The sequence below is a fragment of the Castanea sativa genome, chromosome 1 (genome assembly GCF_040712315.1).
Source record: "Castanea sativa cultivar Marrone di Chiusa Pesio chromosome 1, ASM4071231v1".
Taxonomy (NCBI): Eukaryota; Viridiplantae; Streptophyta; class Magnoliopsida; order Fagales; family Fagaceae; genus Castanea; species Castanea sativa.
The window spans coordinates 33164307-33183314 of NC_134013.1; the positions used below are offsets into that span (position 1 = coordinate 33164307).

Consider the following 19008-nt stretch of genomic DNA (forward strand, 5'->3'; position numbering starts at 1 on the left):
TACTGTGTTTGACACTTTACGATGTTTACTGTCTAGGGTCTAATTTTTTTTTTTTTTTTTTGAGAAACAAACTAATTGCTAAACACACACTTTAATTACACTCTCTTACTATGCTCAAATACATTAATTAACCCAAAGTATTGCTACAAAAAAGTCTAACTCTTATAGTAGTAGGGTTCTAGGATCTAAGTTAAATGTTTAAAACTTTATGATTTGGGTGCTCCCATGCTACTGTCTTGTTCCACCTAAAACCGTTCCTCTTTTTTTTTTTTCTTAAAAAAAAAAAACTTAACTACAGGTTAGAAGAATATTAAACATAATGCTGAGTGGCTAGGGCTAGGCTAAATATTTGTACTTTTGGGTTTTTTGTTTTTGTTTTTTCTAACTTTTTTTTTGTTTTTTGAGAAACAAACACATGCAAAGAAGCGGGAAATGAATTCTAATACGAAGGCATACCATAATTCCACTCAAAAATCATAGTAACTTTTAAAGAAAAGTAAGGCAAGTTAAACTGCACATAACACACTTTCTAAGACAATATGGGATAATTACCCATTTCTTTTAGAAGTAATCACACACACAAGAGAGAGAGAATTTTTTTAAAACTTGCTAACAATAAATATATATTTTTTTTTTAGTTTGAATAATATCAGACATATAATAATGAAATAATAATATAAGTATATAACATTTAATTGATTTACATATTATGGGACAGCCAATTACAATATTAACCTCATAAATTATAAGTCGTGAAAATGATCCAAAATTAAGTTTCATAACAAAATAGTAGATGGTTTCTAAGAAACTCCTTAATTTTATAGTTTATACATTTTTTTTTATAGGAAATTTTATACATCAAAAGTGAAAATTGCTCCTTCCAAAAAATTTGGAAGGTAGTGGTGAGAAAAATGAACCGAAAAAAAATTAAAGGGCTATTCAAAAATGTTTTTAGTTTTGGTTTTTACAGCTTTCTTTTCACTGATAATTTGAATACTTGGGCAGTATTGAAAAGTGAAAATAAACCCAAACCAAACACAGCCTTATCTAATCTTGTTTGTCCCGGGATATAGAGGCAGTAGAGTAGAAGAAAGAAGAGATAACAAAAACTTTATCCTCATTGGCTCTATCTCTCGGTTTCTGACTTTCTGTTGTTGTCTCCAAATTCAGAGTTCACAAAGCAAACAGAAGAAGAAGAAGAAGAAGAAGAAAAAAAAAATGCTTCTCCAAACCACCATATCATCATCCCCACCACTTCAAATGCAACACCAACTCCATTTTTCTCATTCTCATTCTCTTCTCCCATTTGGGTCTCTCCAACTCAAGCCTTACAAGCTCTCTCTCCAGGTAAACCAACTACTTCCATCTCTTACCATATATGTGTGTGTGTGTGTCTTTCTAATCAAATCATCAATTCTTGTATTTATTACTAGCAGGTTTTCTAGTTTTGCGAAGTCCCTAGTACAGTAGCTGGCATGCCCAGTGTTATGCTTAATGCTTCATAAAAGTGTTAGTAAATTGAGCATTATATATATATATATACTGTGCTTCTCCAAAAGTGTGAGTAAATGGAACATTAAGAGTGATATATATGAGAGAGAGAGAGAGAGACAGCCCCCCCACCATTTTTTTTATAAAAATATTTGCTTGACCATAGACTATTTATATCCAAGCAGTGCACAAAACTCCCATTTTTGCAGGGTATGGGAGAGGTGATTGGTAGGCACACTTATCCCTAAATATTTTTTTTGGAGAGACTAATTCTTGTATTCGAACCTGCCACTTGTTGCTTTTGGTGCAAGGCACTTGCCATCGCACTGAGGCCCAACCTCTTAGACCTATAATCTAAAGCAGAAAATGAATCATTTTAAGATGAAACTTTATGCTCTTTATAATCTTAATTGTTCAAAATTTACCTTCATATCATAGTTTGAAGTAAAACTGAAGCCAAGTTACAATCCTGATCGGAAAGAAGTCTTTTTTTTTACTTTCCAATTGTTTCGTTCTGAGAGTGATGTTAGCAGTTAATGGGAGAATTTCAAGTTTTAAAGGGTTATAAAATGGCGGAGCTTAGAGTTAAATATGAATAGAACTTGGTTGGTATGATTCAAAGATTTGAAAGAAAAGAAGATCCAGTTATTGGACTTGAATTTAGACAAATAGGATGTTGTGTATGGGTGGGTGTCATGGGCTACATTGGTAAGAATCTTGATGTAACATATCACTATTGTCATTTGTCAAGAATGGCTGTTTCTTGAACTTCTGATTTTGTGATGTCCACCTGTTGCAAGTCTCTTATTCATATGGGCTGCAAAAAATGCAATAGAAAAAAGAAGAAGGAAACTTTTCTTTCCTTTTATATATATATATATATATATATTTTTTGGGTTTTTTTATTGTTTATGTCAGGAATGGTGAAATTTAGTTCTTTACTTTATTTTCTGTTCTTTTGATCCGTTTAGTGTTGGTTCATGATTCATACATAACCCTATATACATTTGACTTGATACTCTATGATTTATGGATGGATGGTATATAAATTGGAGGAGGAAAGGTAGGGGTGAGCAGTTTCTACTCTTAAATGTATATATTGGCACGCTAGGGTGCACCAAATGGCTGGCCACAAGGCCATTCAGATTTTACTGACATGCAAAGGTTAGTAATTGGCTGTTCGCAGAGCTGGCATATTATTGAGGAGCTAATCCTGGCCCATGAATTGGAAGATGTGATTGGCTGTAAATAGTAATAAAAATCAGGGATAGGTTATTTGAGAATCTATCCCTAGAGATGTTACATGGATAACTCACTTTTTCTTCACTCTATGCTCAAGTGAGATTCAGTCCATCAGTAACTGTACCCCTGTGTATTATAATTTCAAGATATATTCCACTACCTGATTACTGATTAGTCTTGTTAAGAAGGTCAAAGTTTGAGTGTTGATTTAACAATGCGATATCAGTAGAAGTTCTTGCATAATTGAAAGAGTTTACAAATTATATTTTGGAATAAAGAAAATGAGTAGATAACTTAGATGTTTAATACTCTTCCATTTTCAGTAGATGGTCATTTTATCCTTTCTATGCTGAGGATTAAATGTCAGTTAATAATAAGTGATTGAGCTTGATGGCAAGGAATTTTTGTTAGTCCAGTCTGGAGCAGGGTGGAAGGATATATAAGGTATATAGCTTAAGGACAAACATCTACTGTATGTTCTCTCTGTAGCAGGTGATTCTCGTGTAGCTCATCTATCCTTTTATAATAGGTATAGATATCGTCTTGATAAAATGAGACTAATGTTGCACTGGTTTAAATGATTCCCTTTACTCATTTATTGTCTTGACTTACCTGTATGATTATAGGTGAAATTGAAACTAGATACATTTTGAGAGTGAGTTTCATTCATATACAGAAGGATGGATGTTTGATGATCATTATGGGGGAATTATAATGTGGACTCATCATGTGATTGTTTTGATGTTTGGAGATTTGGTTTACTAGATGTTTGGATCTTTGTTTTCTTTACAACTGGAATTGAATTCAGCAGAGGGTTTAAATCAGTTGTGGGTAGGATTTTAAAGTTTACATTTTTTTTCTTTTTTGATAAGTAAAGTTTATTTTTTCTTTGTAGATTAAGCTACATAAGAATTTTAATGAGAAAAGGGGATCTGGGAAAGATATCATTGTTCATAAAATATTCCTTGGAATTATTGTGTTCATTTATGCAATTTAAAGACATGTCTGATTAGATTTTGCTAGTGGGCACCAAGACTCTTGTAGTTCAGTGGCATTCCTGTTCTCCTATATGAAGAGAACTAGGGTTTGAATCCATCTCCCCCTCTTATTGTAATTATCAAAAGATTCTGCCATTAGGCTTTTTGTGGGTTCCCTTTAGAAAATTAAAATTACGTATCTATGGTTTTATGATCTAATGCTCATGATTGTGTTTGTTGATGTGAGATCCTTAATTTTTCCACAAATTTGTGCTTAAAATTGGCAAGTAAACTTAAGGAGGTTTAAATAAGTTTTTTGCTCTGATGGACAGACAAAAATTTGCAGAACCAGGAGAATCATCTCTCTCTCTCCCCTCTTCCCCTTAATTCATATTATCTAGTAAAGATAAATTGCACGGATTACTCACAAATCCTGTATGATAGGATTTGATTATTTTGTGATGAGATGACTTAAGTTGATATGATTATAGATTTTAGTGCATAACACAATGTGAGACAATCTAGGACATGAAACAAGTTGGTTTAAAATATAGTTATTTAAATTTGCTGTCCTATATATTTATTTAACTGAATTTTTTTTTTTTTACAAATAATACTTTGAAATATTTATTTAATCTTCCTTGTGAGCAATTTTAAGTTGCTTTGTTTAAATAGATCAAACCTATTTGGTATGCCTCTCTTTCTAATGCTACTAGTTTGTTGGAGAATATGCAAGTTTCTCTATTGCTCTTAATACTGCTGTTCACCACCCAGGCTATTGTTCAGCGCAATGGTGCACCAGTTTTAATAAACTCTACAACAGGCTATGGAGTGAGCCTTATTAAATTTCCCAATTTTCAGGTATGTGTTCTGATATTCTTTTCACAAATGTTGCCGTATACAACTTGCACTTATGTGTGAGTGTGACTCTTCTCTATTCATATTAAAAAAAAAAAAATCTCAAAATGATCATTAATCCAAGACCAGAATATTTGGAGGACTCTTCTAAACAAACAAATAGTTGTCAGCAACGTTGTTTCTTTTTCATTTTTTTCCAAATCCAAATAATTTTTCTTAATTTATACGTAGGTCATCAATTCAGCATTGGATATTTTATTTTTATTTTTCTTCATTCCATCTTTTAATCATATCTATCTAAAGACCTCTACCAATGGAGATCCCTAAAGATCCAAGAAAAATCTGGTCTAATGAAAAGGGGGTCTTGGAAAGTAGCTCTTATGCCATGGTAGGAAAATTAACCCTAAATAAGTCTGAAAAGTGTCCAAATGTTAGTTTTACTAGTATATGGTTGCTTATTGAGTCTGAAGTTGCTTGCTGTGTTTCTAAGAACTTAAATGATCATCCCCATACATCTGTAGTTACTAACTTTTTATTCTTTTGTGGATGAAGGCAGATATTTCAAAGGGAATTGGCAATGGAATTCCTTACTTTAAAAAACTCTGAGAGTAATTCCCTGTTCTCTGCTTTAATCTTTCATGTATTATCTCATTTTAGTGGCTAAACCATCAGCATATTGTTGTTTCATATGGCATTTAATTACGAAACAAAATTCATATTTGAAAACATAAAATTTGAATGTTATTTATGCTTCATTGAACATTGTTTTTGACATAGACATTGTCTGCCTGGTTAGATTTATCTAGGTTCTTTTAGAGCGCTATATAATGACATCTTTTTACTGGTAAGTTACACATGCACCCAGTGTATCTTGAACCCAAGTTCTCACCCTCCAACCAATTATCATGTGAGAAGGAAGTGCCAGTTGAGCTAAAGGTCATTGACAAACCCTTTATAATGACATCAATATATACCCTACAACATGTTTTGCATGCTGAAAGTGAGAATGTACTTCATCAACGTGTCAATTTGGGTTACAAACATTTACATTGTGTATCAATCATGTGATTAAGTTTGCACGGTCAATAAATAACTAATGATGATGGTCATGCCTGTTATGGTTGATCTGATCAAGCCAGTGATGCATATTCATATATGTGTTGCATCTGCGCACTTATGTGGGTGTGTGTGCACATGCATCTGGACTTCCAGTCAAATATATTATTAGGGACTTCTACGTCTTTTTAAATTGAACTCTCTTTCTCTCTATCTTCCTATCTTTGTGGGTTTTCCTACTGATTGAGAACTTAAATTCAGCTCATTTGAGATTGGCGATTTCCAACTTATATAGAATTTTTTCCATTAATTCATGGAATTTAAAAGACACTTGTATGCAAAAAATCAACAGCTAGATTGTCAATTGCATCCTTAGGCTCTGTTTGTTTCACTAAAAATTACTTCCAGGAAAACAGTTCCTGCATTTTCCGGTGTTTGGATTGAGGAACAATTTGGTCAAGGAAAATGATATCTTAGTTAATGGCAAAAGAGGGGGTGAGAGACAGAAAATAACTTGAGCTTTAGCTAAGTGGAAATCATTTTCAGTCCCACAGCCAACAAAAGAGCCAAGAGCTCAGAATTGCCACCTACATTCCCGAAGCTTTTCACTGAAGAACAACTGTCAACAACAGCCAACTATCCTAGGAAGCACGGACACTTCATTTAGGGTGCTGTACTCGTATTGTATTCATGTCATACTTGTGTCATACCGGTGTTGTACCAACCATTTCATTTTATAATTTTTCAGAAATTGCTCATGTCACTGTGTCGTACCCGTTTCTCGTACCCGTGTCCGTGCTTCCTAGCAACTATCAGTGACCAGCTCTAGCTCCACCCTCCCCCCCCCCCCTCCTTTGTGCGTGTGTGTGTTTATTTATAGACAATTCAAATCCACCTCTACCATGTTCCCCTCTCTCCCTCCACCTCCACCACCACCACCATAATGCATTCACCTCTCCACCTCCCACTCTCTCACCCCACATTCCTCATCTGAGCCTACAATACCTCCCTTTGCAAAACCTTTGTCAAGGTTGCAAAACCTTTGTCAAGGCTGCACAAGTCTTGACAGGCTTAAGTATGTGGTCACTGATCTCCTGGAGTAGACCTGGTGGAGATGTGCTTGTGATCTCTTGGTTATAAGGATTGGATGATAAGGCTTTTTGTGAAGCACCATTTCTGTAGGGTGATGAGCAACAAGAGGGATAAAATGGAGATTGTTGTTGGTGAAAGGTGGTAGAGCTGAAGTGGGTTGCAAAGGGAATTCTATTTTTCCTGTCAAACCAGGAAAAATAGTTTTCAGTGCAACTGAAAGTTGTTCATTTTCCTGAGAAAATTTTCCACAGAAAACATTTTCCTGTGAGGGGTAGTTTTCTGCGAAGCAACTGGAGCCTTAGGTTTTGTTTGAAAATTATACATGTCCTACGTTTTGAAAATTTCGATTGGTTTATATCAGTTCAGCTTATGGAGTAGCATCAGTACATTTATCCTTAACGCTAACCTTAATAGTAATCTCTTTCAACCAGATAATGATTCAACATTTGAGTTTTGGATTTTATTCTGACATTCTGCATATGATATAGCCTTTTCACAAGTTTTTACTTCGATTACTTAACATCATTTTAGCCGACCCAAAATTTTAAGACTAATTGTTGTTGTTGTAATGCTTCCCATATCATTATTTTGATATCATCATTGTATTGCAGAATGTGTAAGGAACCATTTGATTATTGAAGATGTTGAAGATGGGAAAAGACCATTAAATTGGGTATCTGTGTTCTCATTTGCACAAACCTTTTGGTTGATTAATGCGCAAGTGGCACGTGCAAGTGAAAAAATCAGCACAAATGTGGTTTATGAGATCGGGGAGTTATTTGAATTAGGAATCCAGCTATCATATTTGCTATTATTATTAGGTTTGCTTGGAGCTGGAACCTTCTTTGTGATTCGTCAAGTCCTTGTGCGCAGAGAACTTGATCTTTCAGCTAAAGAATTGCAGGTAAGAGCCTATTTTTTCACACCATGCTCCTTATAGGAAAATGCTTGATAAATACTTTACAAGCTCCCTGAACTATTTTAGAACTTTAAATGAAGAAACATTTGATTTTTTTATGCGCCCCCCCTGTGGTTGTTTGGCTACAGTGATGGACACTGAATAACATATTTTTTTTTTCCCCTTATTAAAAATTTCAGGAACAGGTAAGAAGTGGTGATGCCAGTGCAACTGAGTATTTTGAACTTGGTGCGGTGATGCTGAGGAGGAAATTTTATCCAGCTGCTACTAAGTATTTGCTTCAGGCAATTGAGAAATGGGATGGAGATGATCAAGATCGTGCCCAGGTATGATATCTTGGACCTTTAAATATCCCTTTGTTTCAACTCTTTTCTCTAGGAGGCTGTGTGGACTGTTATAACTGTAGGTATCTTTTTTTGTTTTTTTGTTTGCTAAGGTAGTAGACAGGATTGTAATTATATTACAGATGGAAGCAATGTGGTCTTATTATTGTAACATTCTTTTGTGGATGTCGATTGTGTTTGTGTGTTGTCTTAAAATTGCTTATAATTAAAATCTAGCATTCTAACAACTGGCTTTTTAAACTAACCAGTATGTTTCTTAAGGAGGGGAGGAGATCTGGGGTTGACTTATTATGTGTGCTGTTATAGTATCTGGAATTTGGGGATCTTCTATTATTTGGTGAAAAAGAAAGGAACAAAAAAAGGATCATATTTTAAACAATGGGATTCATGAATTGGATATTGAGTTTTCAATTTTGATGGACATAGTTGTATGTTAGTGATTAATGCAAGAGGCAATTCATTTTGATAATTTAGATTAATAAGATTTTCTCCTTATTAGGTCTTCAACATGCAATAATAAATTTATTTCTACGTCTTGTCTGTGATCTATCTTATAACACAAAATTTATTTATTTATCTATTTGATAAGTAAGAAAGAACACAAAATTTATATATGCTGATTCACTTCATTCCCATAAAACTAGGTCTTGTTTGGTGGGATTGGATTGGATCAAATGGGATATTGGATATCCTGTGCGTTTGGAGCAAACCTGGATTAGATTGAAGAGAGAAGAAAATTTTGTGTATCTTACTGCTACTCAGGTTGTCATTGATCTTCAAAATTATTGACTTTGCCACCTACCAACTATTATCAATCATTGCTCACCCACTAGAGAACTGCCATCACCCATAACATCCAAACTCTTCAAACTTTATCCACCAACTGTTCAAAACCTGCTCAATCTTCACTCTCAATGCTGGCTTTATAGCTAAAATGACTGGAAATAGAAGGTGAGGTTGGGGGTTGAAGGTTCACTTGGTACATATATAGATTACCATATATATATATATATATATATATATATATATATATATTTTCGATGGCTTTCTTTCAATCTTGCTGGGGGATTCTCAAATCAGACATCATGGCTGTGTTCCACCACTTCCATGATACTAGCCAGTTTGAAAAAAGCTTGAATGCAACTTTCATTGCTCTCATTCCTAAAAAAGCTGCAGCAGTGGAAGTAAAGGACTTCCGACCTATTAGCCTTGTTGGGGGGATTTATAAAATTCTTGCCAAAGCTTTGGCTAATCGTCTTCGCATGGTTTTAGGAGAGATCATCTTAGCTCCTCAGAATGCCTTTGTTCTAAATAGGTAGATCCTTGATTCTGTTCTTATTGCCAATGAATGTCTTGATAGTAGATTGAAGTCTGGTCAGCCAGGGTTGTTATGTAAACTGGACATAGAAAAAGCCTTCGATCATGTGAATTGGAGATTCCTTAATTACTTGCTTGAGTGTTGCGGTTTTTCAGATAAGTGGAGACGTTGGATTTCCTTCTGTGTATCAACGGTTCGTTTCTCTATCCTTATTAATGGTACTCCTCATGGATTTTTTGGAAGCTCAAGGGGGTTGCGGCAAGGTGATCCTCTGTCCCCCTTGTTATTTGTTTTGGTTATGGAAGCCTTCAGTAGAATGTTGGATAAGGCTGCCCATGAAGGCCGTTTATCTGGCTTTAGAGTTGGTGTTTCTGATGGAAGACCTTTGATGGTTTCCCATCTCCTTTTCACTGATGATACTCTTATTTTTTGTGATGCTAACATTGATCAGTTGCTGACCCTCCGTATGGTACTCATTTGGTTTGAAGCTGTGTCGGGTCTGAAGGTTAATTTGGGTAAGTCTGAGTTGGTGGCAGTGGGGTCAGTTCAAGATATGGATCTTTTAGTGGCTGTCTTAGGTTGCAATCAAGGGTCCCTCCCTATGAAATACTTGGGTCTTCCTTTGGGGGCAAAATTTAAGGACAAGTCAATTTGGATTCCTATTCTTGAAAGGATGGAAAGAAAATTAAAGCGAGGTTGGAAAAAATTATATTTATCCAAGGGAGGAAGAGTCAATTTAATTAAAAGCACACTCTCTAATCTTCCTACTTATTTCCTTTCCTTATTCCCTATTCACCTTGTGGCCAACCGAATTGCTAGACTTCAACGAGACTTTCTTTGGGGTGGTCTAGGAGATGAGCCCAAATTTCATCTGGTTGATTGGTCTTCAGTGTGTACTCCTCTCTCTTCAGGTGGGTTAGGGATCAGGAACCTGAGAACCTTCAATGTTGCCTTATTAGGGAAGTGGTTATGGAGATTTGGGCAAGAAAGGGATGCTCTTTGGCGTCAAGTGATTGAGGTGAAGTATGGTTGTGATTGGGTGGCTGGTGTTCTACCTCTTTCTCTGGTCCTTATGGTGTCAGTTTGTGGAAAAACATTAGACGGGGGTGGCACTCCTTATCTCGTTTTATTATGTATTATATTGGAGATGGATCAAAGGTCTTGTTACGGCTAGATCATTGGTGTGGTTCTTCTTCTCTTGCCGTTCGCTATCCGGAATTATTTAGGATTTGTCGTAGAAAAGAGGCTACTGTGGCGGATCTTTTGAGGTACACCAATAGAGTCCTCTATTGGGAGTTTCAGTTTTGTAGGGATGTGCATAATCGTGAATTGGAAGCTTTCAGGAGCTTCATCAATTCCATTTATAGCACTCCTGTAAGGGGGATTGGGGAGGACAAGTCCTGTTGGCTGCCCTGTAAGAGTAAGGGGTTTACGGTTAGTTCTTACTACCATCTTCTAGTTGGCCATAAGGAGCAAATTTTCCCTTGGAAAAGCATTTGGAAGCAGAAGATCCCCTCTAGAGTAGCTTTCCTTGTTTGGACTGCAGCTTTGGGGAAATGTCTGACTGTAGACAATTTAAGAAAAAGAAAGATTTGCATCCTGGATTGGTGTTATATGTGCAAGTGCAATTGTGAAAGTGTTGACCATCTTTTTCTTCACTGCCCGGTTGCCATGGAATTGTGGGACATGGTCTTCGGTTTATTTGGAGTTTACTAGGTTATGCCAAGGTCTGTTGTTGGGCTTTTGGCTTGCTGGCAAAGTCGTTTTGGTTGCCATCGTAATGGAGATATTTGGAAGGCCGTTCCTCATTGCTTGTTGTGGTGTATTTGGAAGGAGAGAAATAGTAGATGTTTTGAAGACATCGAGAGTTCCTTGCCTGATCTTAAGTCTCTTTTTCTCCAAACCTTACTAGATTGGTTCTCTGTGTGGAGAAGCCTTCCTTTTCTTTCTATTTTGGATTTTCTTGATTTTTGTAATGTTCGTCTTTGATTTGTTCTCCCTTGTATACTTCCTGTGTACTTGGGTGACTCTCTCTTTTTTTCAATAAATTTCTTTATTACTTATCAAAAAAAGAAAAAGAAAAAAGAAACCTTCACCATAATGCCTCACTGCCAAAAGTGTCCCAACTGCAACCAAACCCAAAAATCACATCAAATGAAATTAGAAGGGAGGAAGAAAAAGGATGGGGGAAAACCAGTGACCTTATGGACGATGACATAAGATGACAGCCCAACCAATGACCTTATGGATGGAGCCTACTACTAGTTGGGCCTAAGGTCTAATCATTGAATTTCTAGGATTTAGTTACTTTATAAAAGTAGTTAATATTTTTTTTCCTAATTGGTTTAGGAATTTAAATCCTTTTGTACTAGGTTTGTTAGAAGTATTGTTTAAATGATTAAATTTACCATATCCTAATAGGTTAAGCTTTTGGGACATTCAGTAATTTAATATGGTATCAGAGCATGAGATCTTGAGTTCGATCCTTGTTTCCTCCACTCTACTTCTCATTTAAATTCCCACATGTTAGGTCTCACCTATTAAAAGGGAGTTTCGGTCTACATTTGAGGGGGAGTGTTAGAAGTATTGGTTAAATGATTAAATTTACCATATCCTAATAGTTTAAGCTTTTAGGACAATTGGTAATTTAACAATGTTAATTGAATTAATATAATTGGTTAGATTTGTTTCATTTCTTGTCTAGGATAATAAATTTGTAACTCTATTTAAAGAACTTAGAATTTAGTATTGTTTATAGTTTGATTGAGTAATAAAATGTTTTTTTTTTTGGTGTTATTCCTTCAATAGCTTTGTGTTCATTCCAGGCAACCCTGGGTATTGATTCTGAAATTTTGTTCACTTGCTTGGTGTTGATTGCAAGTACGTCTATGTGCTGATTCCAAGGCTTATTTATATATATGTATTTTTTTTTTTTAATCTTTTGTTTATTCCCAAATTCCTTGAATATTTTGTACTTCATCAATGCCACTATTTTGGCTTGTTTATTAATTCATTGATTCAAGTACAGCATCTTGTAAAGGCTAATAAAACACATCTAAGCATGCTAGCCTACTCACATGCATTAAATTAGGAAAAGAAAGATGCAAATGTATGGCTTATTGCACAAGCACTTCAAAGAAGAAAAAACAAGTGCTTCAATTAGATTCTCTGTCGTACTGCACTTCAAATATATCATGTAATTTATCTTGGATTATATTGTAAATTGTATTTAGCTGAGAAAAAAAAAGAAATTGTAAATTGTATATTACTACATGTAAAACGGTATTAGACTATTAGTTATAAAGCACAACAAGCTGATTTCAACAAAAAGCAAATTTATATGAATGATAAGGATTTCATTAATAAAAAACTCAGAGAACAACTCCTGCTGAGCAGAAAACAAAGCTCCAAAGGGAGGCACACAGAATGTACAAACAAAAGAAACCAAATACAAGAACACCAGGAAGAATCACAGAGGGCACCTTAACATTTACATCAAAATAAAAAAAACTAGACCCAATTTAGCAAACTGAGGTCATCAAGTAGGCAAAACGCAGGTACGTATTATCCACATATAGTACATCACAAACGCCAAATTAATCTTTGCCTAAGGAGTGGATCATTAACATGGTTCCTTGTATCAAGCAGATTGTTTATTTTATTACATTTTCCATTTATTTAGGTGTTGAGATTCCTTATGTCTCTTGTTAGACTGCATATGCTAATGTGATAAATGAAACCTGTGATTTTTTTCACGGTTTACATGCTTTTAAAAATTGGCATTTAGTTGTAGCTCCCCTACAGTTCTTTATTAAAGCTAGTAAGTTGGAACCTGGCTGATTTTCATTTTGACCTATCAAATATTTGTATAGGCTTACAATGCACTAGGGGTCTGTTATGTACGCGATGGGAAGCTTGACAAGGGAATTAAACAATTTGAAACAGCTGTGAGGATTCAGCCAGGCTATGTCACAGCTTGGAACAACCTTGGTGATGCCTATGAGAAGAAGAAAGAGTACGATTCTGCTCTCAAAGCATTTGAAGAAGTGCTGCTTTTTGACCCTAACAATAAGGTGGCACGGCCTCGACGAGATGCTTTGAAGGACCGTGCAAAAATGTATAAAGGTGTTTCTGTGAAATCAAAGGACAGATGATTTGACTGAGGATTTCATACAGCATGTATTAATTCTAACAATGATCTATGGCTAACGAGCATATACATGTATCAAGAACCTCATTTTGGTTGGCATGGCATAGAGCTTTAGATAAACAGTGAGCAGATGTTCCATGGTTTGAATGGATTTTACTTATAAGGGGCCTCTGAATGAAACATCCCAATTTGTTTTTTCTATTTTTTGTAGTGCCTAAGAAGAGTATTTGTTTTTTTATTGCACTTTGAATCACGTTTTTGAATGTTTATGATTTGTATGACATGACCTCCATTATATGTATTATTGTAATTTTAATCATTATCTTATTTTTATTTGTTTGATAAAATAAAGTCAATGTGTGTTAATTATTTTACTTTTTTCAAAAACTTATTGAACAACCCTCATAAATAATTCATGCTATGTAGGCGAGCCGCCAGAATAATAGTGTCTGGGAAGAGTTTTTTTTAAAAATTGCTTTTGCTTTCTCAACTGTTTTGCAAATAATCTAATTTTTTAGCATTTTGGAAAATAAACTAACTTTTAGCCTTTTGTCACACTTTGAAATAAAAATTATTAAGAACTATTATATCTTTTAATAATTACTATCAAATAAACAACCAAAATCTGTCGAGTATTCAAATTGATACTAAATAAATTGCTGGATTACTTTTTTTTTTTTTTCTTCTCAATAATAACTTGCAGGACTACTTATGAGCACGAGTAAGTTGTCATTTACTTTACCCAAATTTGAACCTGCGGTTGATGGGTGAGTTAATCTGTGGTTGAACTTGAAATTGTAACTTATTAATTATTATGCAACAAATCCAAAGTGGAGTTAACAATCATCTTGTAGAGCTTTAAGAATAGCAAATCCCACAAAACAAGAAAAAGAGATGCACTCTCTCCATAAACAAAGATGACAATGAAATGAACGGAGATTGTTCTAAAGAGAAAAGAAACACCCATGTCCACTAAAGTCCACAATCATGTAGTCTTTGTTCTATCACATTTCAAATAAGTCCTTTTCATTTCACAAGATAGAGATTCCCATGTCACCATCCTCTTATTGTCATTGCATATGTCATTTGTGTGAAATCATTAAAGTCCTGTTGTTCTCATGCCAATGTGAATCATATAAACTTTAGACTTGGGCCTGGTCTTGAGCCCGCTAAAAATCATTTTCATGTTGTCATGTTATAATAACATAAAGTCAAGGGGCTGAAATGATATGAAGTGCATGGAATACATGATTGGCACTTGGCAAAAAGATGAAGTGTAACATGGACAAGTGTGATAGGCTAACTAAAAGGAACATCGCACCTTGCTTTCTAACCTCCCACCACAAGAACTTGATCAGTTTATTAATAGTATTATAATTTACAAACAAAACTTTTTTTCGCAACATTTTTCATATTTGTTAAAATGGTCGACTCTGAGTGGTAGACACAACTTTTTAGATAGACTTATTATTATTATTTTTTTGTTTCATTATTCATAATGAACCATTTTATTTGTAGCATTAGTACTATTGTTTATAAGAAAAATGAATTTGTGTCTTATACAAATCCTCTATTCCACTTTTTGTATCATGCTATATAACCTACCATGATTCTTGTTGGTGGCCATTCCAATTATTATTTATTTCTATCCGATAAGTATCGAGCTCAATGTTCCCTATTGTCTGTGGGTTTGGGCTCAATGCTACATTTCGCTTGTATAGTTGCAACACCAATGGCTTGTTGTGTCCAGCTTGTACTGGGTTTTAGCAATCCCAATTTTTTCATACCATGCGTAGAATCCATGAGCCCATAAAGTAGGCGTTGTCGTGTTGTGTTGATGCAAATTGCAATATCAAAAATTCAAAATGATTTGATTGGGCTTGAGTTGACTTCCACAATTTAGCCCATAAAGAGTGGGGTCAAAATCCTACGTGTCTTCCAAGATTAGAGAAAATTGGACATTAGCAGATAAAATAATTTTTCTAATAATTTGGGAAATATGTATTCCTCACTTGAGAGGTTAGAACTTAGAATATAAATTTTTTTCCCAGAAATAAAAATAATACAGAAAATTCTAATATATAAATCTTTATAAAATAATAGGGACGAAGTAATCCACCTCAACGTCTCTCCATTTTTCCAACTATAAAAAAAAAAAAAAAAAACCTTATTTCCAATCTTCCTAGAACCTGTGACACACTCTAAGATAGTATAGAGTAGAGCCCCAATGCAAATGATTTTAAGTAATTTTTTTCCGAAGTTTTTAACTTAAAAATCACTCCTGGGACTTGGGAGTATCATTTTAGTCGCGAATCCCAACATTTATTTTGTCAAGAAAAATGCAAGCAAATTTGTATCCCCCAAAAACACATTTTGCCAGCTCAGAGTTAATTTCCCTAGTCCATTTTTAATAAGAATCTGTAGTATACCAGCATGTTAGGTAATATCTTATTCACAAGGTTTTTAGACCCGGACCGGTAGGTCGAACTCTAAAAACCGAAAACTAAATGGAAATTCGGTTTTTAAGTATAGAGAACCAAACATATGTGGCAATTTCGTAAACCCCTAAAACCTGGATTGAACCCTTAAAACCGGGCGGTTCAACCCCTTAGCAATTTTTTTTTAATAAAAACAACTTAACACAATTTTGCGGTCCAAACCCTTAGCAATTTTTTTTAATAAAAACAACTTAACACAATTTTATTCTACTTAATTAAATTATCCATCTCTTACAAGGAATAAAACAAAATTAAAATTAAAATCCTTCAAAGATATTCCACTTTACTTCAAAAATTAATCATAAATTTTAATGTTTACATGATTATTATCTTATTTTATTAACTTTCTTTTTTAATTATTAAATATATGCATAAAAATCATTAAATTTCCCTTGCATATATCAATATATTATTCCATTTTGCTAGTTTTATAAATTTAATATCTATATTTAGGCTTTAATTAATTATGACATCATCACGGTTCAACCTCGGTTCGACCTCGAAAATCTTGAACCTTTCCTTTTACGGTTCAATGAACATTCCGGATCTGAAAACCTTACTTGTTCATATTCTCACCAAACTAATCAATCTACATAATTTGCCAATAGCTATTTCAAAATCAGAATGCAATAAGACAAGCTCGTAGGCAGCATTCAAATAATTCAACTTAAAAAAAAAGAAGAAAAAAAGAAGAGACAGCCAAACACCCTTGTTAATTCCTCTCAAAATATCATTTATATTCGAATGAAACCATTTTACAGTTCAAATAAAAAGAAACCATTTTATACGTCTATATACTATTTAAATAAAAAGAAATAAAATTTTAATCATAAAATGAACTTTCTCCATTTGAAATGATGGTTAAAAGTTAAAACAAAGAAGATCTTGTTCCATCCCACAACTGTCCAACAAATCTTAGAAAATGATGATTATACAAGAAGTTCAAAACTTCAATGCATTATCTCTATTTAGTTCCTTAAAATAAAAAAAAAAAAAAAACATTCCTCACAATGAGACTATCTATTCTTCATCTTGTTAATCATAGTGAAAATTTTCGAAAATGTTGTAGTTTGATGATGCTGAAGTTGACACCAGTTTTAAACTTTAGTATTTATATACAGCTTTTTAAAAACACACTTTTTTTCAATTTTTTTCTCATTTTTTCAAATATTTTCAAGGTACAAATATACTTTAGCACACTTTCAGTAAAAAACTAGATAAGTCGTTTCTAATGGATCCACTATTTATAAGAAAATTTAGGTCAAATCCTCTTCCCTCACTTGTTGTCTATTTGGATTTTGGACACAATTGTGTACCAAAAGTGACCATTCATATCACATTTTTAGAGTGAATTTAATACTTATGACTAAACTTCTCTCATTTAGTTTTTTATTTTTTTAAAATTTTTGTTTGAAAAGTCAGCCTCTTAGTATACTCAATTATTTGCATATAAAATTCAAAAAGAAATTGCATTGTGACCCTTTAAAGTTCTGCATAATTTTAAAGTCAATGATAGTGGCAGCAAAATTATTGGAGTTTTATAGTATTACTCAACAGAGTCTTAACAATATAAACATCAACACTTGTACCGGCAATGACTGAGATATACCTATTCGGCATACTTGATTTTTAGATTGGAAAGCGACAAATTCCTCGAATCCCAGTATTTTTCTTTTTGATAGGATCGAATCCCAGTATTTCAATCTCAAAGGATAAGCTCCCAAGTCAAACATTACGTTGTATAACATGCCTAGCAAAAGCAACAACAAGAAATGAAAAAGAACACGTGTCTGTCAATTTAGATTGCACCCAAGTAATAAACAAGAAATTTCTTGTTTCTTTTTGTCCTCTGCCATGAACCTACGTGAAGGTGTTGCATTAATAGGCATATATAATATGATATAATAGAGCTCACCTATTTCTTCTTAAAAATAATCCATACAACCCAAGACGTGGACTTGCAGTTTTCATGGCCTCATAAGCTCCAAAATGCTCTGAGTTTAGAACTTTTAATCAATATCTTGGAATGAGTTCTAATGAGATTTGTTCCTAACAAGGACTTGAAATTAATCAAATACCCAAAAATTCTAGATACCCACTTTTAAGTCTAGCAATTTTCAAGCCTCGTAAGCTGCTTTGAGTTTTAAACTTTTAATCAGTATTTTAGGACTATTTTCGATAAGATATGTTTCTATAATTACTTAGTGTGTATTTGACAAAAATTAAAAAGTCAATTTATTTTATTATTTAGCTTATTTTTGTTACTATTTATGGACTTCAAAGCAATTTTTGATACTATTCATTGCCCCACTATACTATTTCAGTTTATTTTGACGTTTATCTATTGTATTTTTAACAACAAAAAATTTCAATCTAACAAAATAAACAAATTTCAAACCGACCTTCTAACGTATATAATACAACGAATAGAGAATAATCATATACTGAAAAACATTGATATTCATGTTTCAAAAATATATAAAAATAAAATCATGTATATCTGTTGATAATAAAAAGAGCAAACAAAGGCAGTAGTTTGGTAGAACCTGGCGGTGGCGTAACTTCCTGGTACTTTCCTATCAGTTAACTCTCCCCCAAACAAAACTATCTCATCCTATATTTTAAGTCCTGAGTTGAAAAAACCAACTTGTTAAAAACTTTTAAAGCCAAGTCAAATATGCATATGCGTTTCTCAGAATCAGAGAAAAAAAAAATTAAAAATTAAAAATTAAAGTACCATCCAGTTGGTGTGGGACCCATCTCATAACCAATCAAGCTTCAGAGATCCCCTTTTTTTTTTAATCTTAGCCTAGCTATATAAAACAACAAAAGCTAGTACACAAAAACAAACCAATCTATCAGAACTCTAAGTTGTGACCCACCAACGTTTGTGATTTATTGCACCAGCCTCAAAAGGTGTGTCCCACAAGTGACGGCTCTGATTGATGGGGTTCACTCAATTGGTCAATGTTGACCCAACAAATGGACGGTTGAGATTGATGGGGTTGACAAATTGTGGACCCCACTTTTGTTACAAACTCCAGGTAGACTTCCTTTTGGTAA

At 33.9% G+C, this 19008-nt stretch overlaps 1 protein-coding gene across 2 annotated transcripts; it reads left to right on the top strand.

Moving 5' to 3' along the window:
- The first annotated feature begins 1024 nt into the window (after positions 1 to 1024).
- Positions 1025 to 13648, top strand: LOC142608511 (tetratricopeptide repeat domain-containing protein PYG7, chloroplastic). Of its 2 annotated transcripts, none has more exons than XM_075780258.1 (6): positions 1025 to 1347; positions 4485 to 4571; positions 5125 to 5176; positions 7328 to 7620; positions 7815 to 7961; positions 13170 to 13648. In XM_075780258.1, the coding sequence occupies exons 1-6, from the start codon at positions 1219 to 1221 to the stop codon at positions 13449 to 13451; spliced, it is 990 nt and encodes a 329-aa protein (XP_075636373.1). In that variant the 5' UTR covers positions 1025 to 1218; the 3' UTR covers positions 13452 to 13648. The 2 variants fall into 2 exon arrangements, with proteins under 2 accessions (XP_075636373.1, XP_075636374.1); XM_075780259.1 differs by having other exon boundaries at positions 1075 to 1347; positions 5121 to 5176.
- The last annotated feature ends 5360 nt before the right edge of the window (positions 13649 to 19008 follow it).